This window comes from Labeo rohita, chromosome 16, assembly GCF_022985175.1.
Source record: "Labeo rohita strain BAU-BD-2019 chromosome 16, IGBB_LRoh.1.0, whole genome shotgun sequence".
NCBI classification, from domain to species: Eukaryota; Metazoa; Chordata; class Actinopteri; order Cypriniformes; family Cyprinidae; genus Labeo; species Labeo rohita.
The window spans coordinates 19,759,459-19,767,625 of NC_066884.1; the positions used below are offsets into that span (position 1 = coordinate 19,759,459).

At 34.7% G+C, this 8,167-nt stretch overlaps 1 protein-coding gene across 1 annotated transcript; it reads left to right on the forward strand.

Annotated features, from left to right (window-relative positions):
- The first annotated feature begins 462 nt into the window (after positions 1-462).
- Positions 463-7,541, forward strand: LOC127178594 (meprin A subunit beta). The gene is given in 14 exon segments (XM_053825511.1): positions 463-491; positions 3,071-3,190; positions 3,416-3,594; positions 3,725-3,943; positions 4,112-4,300; positions 4,430-4,475; positions 4,477-4,652; positions 4,748-4,798; positions 4,801-5,190; positions 5,302-5,472; positions 5,637-5,745; positions 5,992-6,108; positions 6,539-6,601; positions 7,181-7,541. Coding segments are annotated over 14 exon segments (1,950 nt in total). The 3' UTR covers positions 7,272-7,541.
- Positions 7,542-8,167: the final 626 nt, after the last annotated feature.

The following is an 8,167-nucleotide window of genomic DNA, read 5'->3' on the forward strand; positions in this document are numbered from 1 at the left end:
TGATCATTATGATTTTTCAGTGAAAATGCATTTATGTGCTTTTCTTCTGCTGAGCTCGTGTTTGGCCCTTTGTTTTGCATTGCCTGTGGTAAGTGTGATATTTGAAAGAGTTTGTTATAATACACTGTAAAGGTAATATACAGTTGTTGATTTTTAAATCTGTTTTTCCTAATGTCTGATTATTTTTCTTATGTTGTGTTCTCAGCCCCCACCAGATATAGTTGGCAATTACAGCACAGTCATGGATATTTATTTGTTGTAAAGTTATTGTAATACGTTTCCAGTGTGATCACTGTCAGAAGTAGTGCTCTTTTATCATCTTACTTTCTGGTTGTTTCACTAAAGTTATGTTTTAGTATCAATATTTATTCTCAGTGTTCATTTTATTTTATATTTTATTTCATTTTACATCTCTGTTTTTTCTTTTCTTCATTATATTTTCCTCAAATGCATCAATGGAGAATGGAAGGACATTCCAGATATAAACAAAGGTAAGAACAATATTTTATCTTATATAATACTTATATATATTTTGTTTAGAAATCAATATTTTTTTAAGCATATGTACTGTGAACTGAACAGTCTTGTGGTCTTAGGTTTAAATCTCAGAGAAGGAGACATCATGATGGTGAGTTCTGTTTGTTGCTCTTTGTACAATTACAATACTGGATAATTCAGTAGATCTGGTTCTATCATGATACTTAATCAATCTGTTTTAAAGCCGAATCAAAGGAGCGCCATTCTTGGGAATCAGTACCGGTGGAATATTTCTGTCCCCTATGAGCTGAATGTGGATCTCAGTAAGAAAACATGGATTTCTCACTTGCAGTTTAACAAATCAAAATTTAATTAACTTTTTATTTTTATTTATTTATTTTATTTTATTTTTACTAGGGATGCACGATATTATCGGACTGATATCGGAATCGGCCGATAATGACTTCAAATGTAAATATCGGCATCGGCCCGATATGAAAAATTATGCCGATATGTTTTGCCGATAAGATGAATATGTTAACTCACATGTGCTAAGGGTGTGCTAGGGATTAGATCACCTCAGCAGTGTGGCTCATTCTTGAAGCAAAGTTTTGACTGAATGAGGAGTAGATTCACTGTTTTGTATCGCTGCATTTAAACTGAGAATACACATACAGAATGATGCATAGCAATAGCACGTGCAGTGGCAGCAGCGGCTATAGGAGAAAGCGCGCCGTTGTTCCATTTGGGATAATTTACTGTTGCCTGTTTCATATCCAGTCACTAGATCGCTAAATGCACATTTTAAATGGTTTTATGGTGCTCTTTGTTGTATTTTGAAACCCAATGGCTGTGTTTGCACATGACATGATCTGCATTTAAAATAAAAAGTAATTACGGCGCGCGGTCAGTGAATTCTCTTTCTTCGGCGGCGCAACGGCAAAACACACTGTTGCTCATATGAAACATTTTTCGTGAATATGACACAAGTGAGGTACAAAGCATTCTTTATAAGTTAAATAATTGGTTAGCAGGCAAATGTTAGTAGCGACCATACTTTTGGATTCATGCAGTTCGAGCCAATACATTTAAAGCCATAAGCGGCTGTGTGTCCTGTTTTCCCGGTTGGTCACGAATTGCCACAAACTTAATAATATTTATAGTTTCTTTTCACAAATCATCACCGTCTCACCCTTTAATTTCGCAGGTTTGTTTTCTTGTCATTTACTTTTAATCCATGTTGTCGGATCATTTATGCGGGTAAACTGCGTGTGGGAAATAAAAGATTTCGTGGCAATAAATTAAGAATTCGTTAATACGACTTTTTAATTCGTTCCCTTATTTTACAAATTAATAAATTAATAAAACGTAGGAACGAATTAACAAGTTGTAGGAAATAATTATGTTCGTGTCCCGCAGCCCTGTCAGAGCGCAGTGCACCGTATAAAATAATTAGAAATTATAATTAAACATGACTTAGTGACTACATTTCTATTACTTTCTTTCCATGTTGAATGCCTTTGTATTGCAGGGCTCTAGAATGATCAAAACTGTCACTTTTTTTTTTTTTTTTTTTTTAAATGTGCAAGTTAAAATTTGACGTGGTCGCACTGCTCCATACAGCGCGGGTTACAGAGTTACAAAGCCGTGGCATATTCAGGATTTCACTGATCACGCAAAGAGTAGTTTTCGTTGTGAGCGCTTCGGGTGTAGAGCCTGGTTTGTATTTGTAGTGTCAGCACGAGCCAGGTGGTGACGGCAAAAAGGACGCGACTATTCTGGAAACGATGGCGGACGGAGGATTTGGTTTTCGAGTAGGGTAAAAGACCGCTTGTTAAACCAGAGAAGGTAAACATGTTGGTATTCTTGTGCAAAAAAAGTGTACTGTTTTGCCAGTTGGTCACGAATTGCCACATAACTTAATATTTTTATTTTCCCAAATCCTCACCGTCTCACCCTTTAATTTCTTAGGTTTATTTTCTTGTCATTCACTTTTAATCCATGTTTTCGTATCTCTTACTGTGATAAATTGCGGGTGGGAAATAAAATATTTCGTGGGAATAAATTAACAATTCATTAATACTACATATTAATTCGTTCCCTCATTTTACAAATTAATAAATTAATAAATCATAGGAACGAATTAAGAAATTGTAGCAATGAATTATGTCCTGTTCATGTCCCGCAAAGCACCCTCACAGTCACCCAGTTTAGTTCTACTTTTCTGTTTTCGTTTTGAAATGTTGTATTCAGATTGCGAATTCGAAAGTGAAAGCATCCGAAGTTCGGCTTATAACATAGCAAAAGTGAACTTAATTTACAAAATTCAGATCATAAATAATGCTAGTCTACTGATGAAAAAGAAGGGATTGAATGTAAACCACTCATTACTATTTATTTAATCCTAACGAATAAGTTATCGTTAAAAACTAACTTTCCAAATAAAATGATATATATCGGTATCGGTATCGGTATCGGCCAAAATGAGATGACAAAATATCGGCATATCGGATATCGGCAAAAATCCAATATCGTGCATCTCTAATTTTTACATTTTTTATGTTTTTATGATGCTTTTGATTGTGGTTGTAAGTGTAAACTACAAAGGAGTCATTTTGAGAGCCTTTGAGCAGTTCAGACTGAAATCATGTATTGACTTTAAGCCCAGAACAGCAGAAGACATTTCTTACATCTCTGTGGAGAGTCGTGAAGGGTACAGTACACTGAGAAAAATGACTCATGACTCTGGTTCCAGTTAGCAATACACAAAATTAGTAATATATGATAACATACACTATACTATACTGAATGTATGAATGAATTAAGACAGGGCATATTTTACTTTCTTGTAAAGGCTTTTGTAAAATGATTGAATATGATTTGAATTCTAGTGTTAACATTATACATCAATGTAACTGCTCTTTCACTTGTTTTTCAGGTGTTGGTCATATGTCGGTCGCACATCTCCTGGAGCTCAGACTCTTTCCATTGGAATTGGCTGTGGAACAAAAGGCATTGTTGAGCATGAGTTTCTCCATGCACTGGGATTTTGGCATGAGCAGTCAAGATATGACAGAGATGATTATGTGACCATCAACTTTACAAATATCATTACAGGTTGTCCTGTATATTTTTAACTAGCATTATTAATATTTTGTTTTGTTTGCTTGTTTTAAATTGTTATCACTTAAATAAGCCATTGCCTATGGACAACCACATCAATAATTCCATCAGTCATTATTTTCAGGGAAGAAGAGCAATTTTAACAAATACAATAAGAACATTTCCACCACTCAAGACACCCCATATGACTACTACTCTGTGATGCATTATAATAAAAATGCCTTCAGCAACGGTAATGGATCCACAATCATTACCAAGCGTCCTGAGCTCCAGGATGTGACTGGTCAACGCTTGGACATGAGTGAATATGATGTGATTGAACTCAACAAATGCTATAAATGCAGTGAGTATTTCCCACAATGTTTTCATTTGTGGTGTATATTTTGAAAAGTATATAAAGACACTTATCACATTCTCCAAAAGAAATAAAAGTCCAGAGAAAACATGTTATGAATAGAAATTGTAATGAATTGATTTTTGCCTCAAACATGTTTGTCTGTTTGTATTACAGATTCGTCCGTCTCTTTCCTTGATCACTGTAGTTTTGATGATGATTCTCTGTGTCAAATGAGCGTCTGTTCTGCTGCTGATTATGGCTGGAAGAGAGTGACGTCAGTGAGTGGCATCAGTGTGACTGACCACACATACTTGGGCAAAGAACAAAATGGTGAGATCTGTTACAGTCAGTCTGTGGATAAAAGTGTAAGTTTTGACAGTGTGTGCTTTGTCACAGAAGGAGACTTTAGGGTGTAAGATAAACTATATTTTCATTGCCCAACCCACCCCTCTCCCCCCCATCCAGTTCCACAACCTGTTTTATTGTCTGTAGGGACGTCTTTCTTCATCCACTTCAGCACTAAGGGGGGGAATAAAGGGGGATGCCAGAATGGAGAGCAAGACAATGACCCCTAAAAGAGACTGCAAAGTTCAGTGCCTGCAGTTCTACTACTATCACAGTGGTCATGAGTCTGACCAGCTCAACATCTGGATCCGAGAGTACCAGAATGAAACAGACAGCAAAGGAACTCTCAGGCTTATGGATCAAATCACAGGTCAGTCTTTTGTTCAAATACTTATAAAACATATAGGCCTGTATATCAGAATGTTCCTTACATTTTTGAAGTTACTTAGAGTTTATTTTCTGCAGGACCCCCTGGTAAATACTGGAAGCTGCATCATGTGCCACTGAATGCAAATAAAACCAAGTTGTATTTGAAGCCCGTAAAGGAGCTGGAAACTCCAGTGGAGGATTTTCACTGGATGATATCAATATTTCAGAGACTGAGTGTCCCCATACATGGCAGATAAGAGACTTTGAGAAGATTATGAACAACAGTGTGTTTGGAACTGTGATGTACAGTCCGTTGTATTACTCCAGTGATGGCTATCGCTTTCAGGCTGGCTTAGTTGTGTATCAGAATTATCTTTTAATATATGTTCGTCTGGTATCTGGTGTATATGATGACCAGTTGCAGTGGCCTTGTCCATGGAGACAAATAACCGTCCAGATGTTTGACCAGAACCCACACATACAGAAGCGCATGTCCTCTGAGAAAAGCATCACCACTAATCCTGCTTTGGCTTCTTCCAGTGAGATCTTTAATGCAATCTGATTATTTTTCAGACTATGTTTGCCTAATTGAAAAAGTGATAATTTGAGGCTTTTAAATGTCATTTAAAAGCCGTTTTGTGTTGTAACAGATGTCAGTTATTACTGGGACAATCCTCGAAAAGGTGGAAATCAAGTCATCATCAGCAATGAGTCTGTGTTTGTGGGTACTTGGACTCATTCATATAATGTAAGAAGAGATGATCTCACTGGAAGAGAGTTTATCAAGGGTGGTGACATCATATTTTGCTTCAGCATTCAAGGTAAGTTTTGCTAAGTAACTTCAGAGAACAAGATGAACTTCTGTATTAAGAGCAAACTGAGCATAATTATAATGATGGTGAGAAATCAGTTGGACATCTATGATGTATTTCAGTTGTGTCCAAATTTCTGACTATGTTTATATAAATGTTGTTTACCAATCCAGATATCTCAGGGCTTCTTCAGAATCACTCTCTACCCTGCCCTAAAGTGACAGTGAAAAACTTCAATGTTACTTCTGATGCGAGTGCACAACAGGAATCATGTGCTCCAAGGTAAATATCATTTTAACCTCTGTTGTACCCTCATTCAAAATACACTAAACTAAAATATATTTTGAATATATTACTACATTTTAAAAAATGTAGCTGAAGGGCAGTGTTTTACAGTTCTAAATATTAAAAAACTATTTTAAATATAGCTACAAAATGGTGGTCAAAAAGAGTTCAGATAATGCTGCGAATTTTGCATGTGATTATAAAAATCTAACAGCTTGTTTTCCGTTTTGTTTTGTTTACTAGACTTTTTCCTACACCTCAGATGACCTCTACAACAACAACAAAAACAACAACAACAACAGCAGCAACAACAACAAGAACTATAACAGGAACTCCAACTACACCAGGAACCACTAAGGGGTAAGACATCATCTCATAGTTCCAATTTTTTATAAGGTTCATAACAGCTTAATTACTGTATTACTGTCAATATGTGACCAAACAGTTATAAAAAGGTGTTAATAATATATATTGTGAATATACTGCAGTCGTGGGTAAAGTGCATTGTTCGACACTAGACACTAGACTAGACAATAGAGCATATTCACAATACAACACAGCTTCAGGTACCTTACTGTTTTTTTTAAATTGTTATTTCATATTAAAAACATGACAAACACATTACACTAAAACATTATTTTAATTAATTTTTATTATTTTAAAGTGGCATCCCTCTGCTGGAACACATACTCCTTGATATAACAGAACATTGATATGCAACAAATTTTTTTGCATCTGATTATATATATCTCACAGTATTTATTTATTTATTTTTATTTATTTTTACCAGTGTTCTTCCTACACCTCAGATAACCTCAACAACTAAAACAACAACTAGAGGAACCACTGAAGGGTAAGACATAGTCTCATAGACCTTGGGGACCATAGTCATGGGTAAAGTACGCTGTTAGACACAACACACACTAGAGAATAATTACATTATAACAGCTTCAGGTACCTTTCTGCTTTTTAAATAGTTATCTCATATTAAAACATGAAGGATACATTTCAATACATATATATATTGTACTGTAAATAGGGCTGGGTACTGATACACATTTCCCGATTCAATATGATTCCAACTCACGAAATTGATATGATAATGATTCATATGGATGTTTTTCAGTTAATCCATATTTGCTTTATTTATGAAATGGCTTTACAGAAAGTGAGGATATCCACAAATGTGTTCAAGTCTGTTTCTGATAGATTCAGTGAGTTGAATTAATGAAGGATTTGTGTCTTGGCAAAACAGTAACTCGTCTTTTTAAATAATTCATTAATAGGACTGTCATTTGTTTATAGGAAGATCATTTGTTTGTAAAATTATTTACTGCATACACATTACAAGATGTACATTATCAAAATATATTATTTTTTTCCCTATTGCATTAATAATGTTTATTTTTACATTTGTACTTCTTTTTTTTAGTGAATGTGTGGACATATTTTGCAATTCCAGTGCCAAGACGGCTTCCTCTCTGATCATCTTGGTGGTTTGCTTTCTTTTGCTATTGAGTTAATCATGAGAAAACAATATTTTCAGCCCTATATATCTGACTACACAAGAGTTCACAAGAATTGCATCTTTCTTCAGGTTTTTTTTTCTATATGTGTATGAGCAGTAAATGTGTATTGTTATTAAAGAAGCTGCACAGATTACATGTATACTCATTTATCTACGATCAATGTTAATCTTGGTGTTAATCACAGTGCTTACCAATTTATTGTTAAGCTCATTCATAAATGTATGAGAGGTTAAAGTAAATATTTACCATATGTGATTTTTTTTTTTTTTTTAATTTTGATGAAACACTACATGAATGCTATTGGTTTTAAAATACTAATGTTACCTTGAAATGTTAAAACGATTATTAAAAGAAATCTACGCACTCAGATTTTGCCTGCAACATTTTATTGTCATCAAGTGGCACATGGTAGAGCTTCCACTATGAACAAAAGGACATAAACATTTATTTTAGATGTCTAAAAAAGTGAGGAAAGTGTCCTGATAATCTGTATAATGACAAGCACAATTTGAGGAGCTGAAAAAGAAAACATTTACACTAGGTTTTTTGTCAAGCTGATTGGTGATTGGCTTTTAGATGGTGTATGTGTGCATTTATGCGTCAAAGCAGCGCAATAATATAGAACAGTGATTAAACTGAAAGGTTTTAATACACTGGCCTTGTCACATACAGCATTGTTCAGTATGTTTGCATTGTATATCTGTTTTTAAAGAAACTTTTAAAAAGTTTAAAAATCTTCAGAAACTATTTGCATGAAAATCAAATATTGTTTTTTGTTTAATCGTATAATTTAAATATGTTTATGCACTGTATAAATACAGAACGCATTAAGAGGGGTGGGCATGGGGGGAGGTGGTGGTATTGGCACAGTGGTTAACCAGAAAAATTAA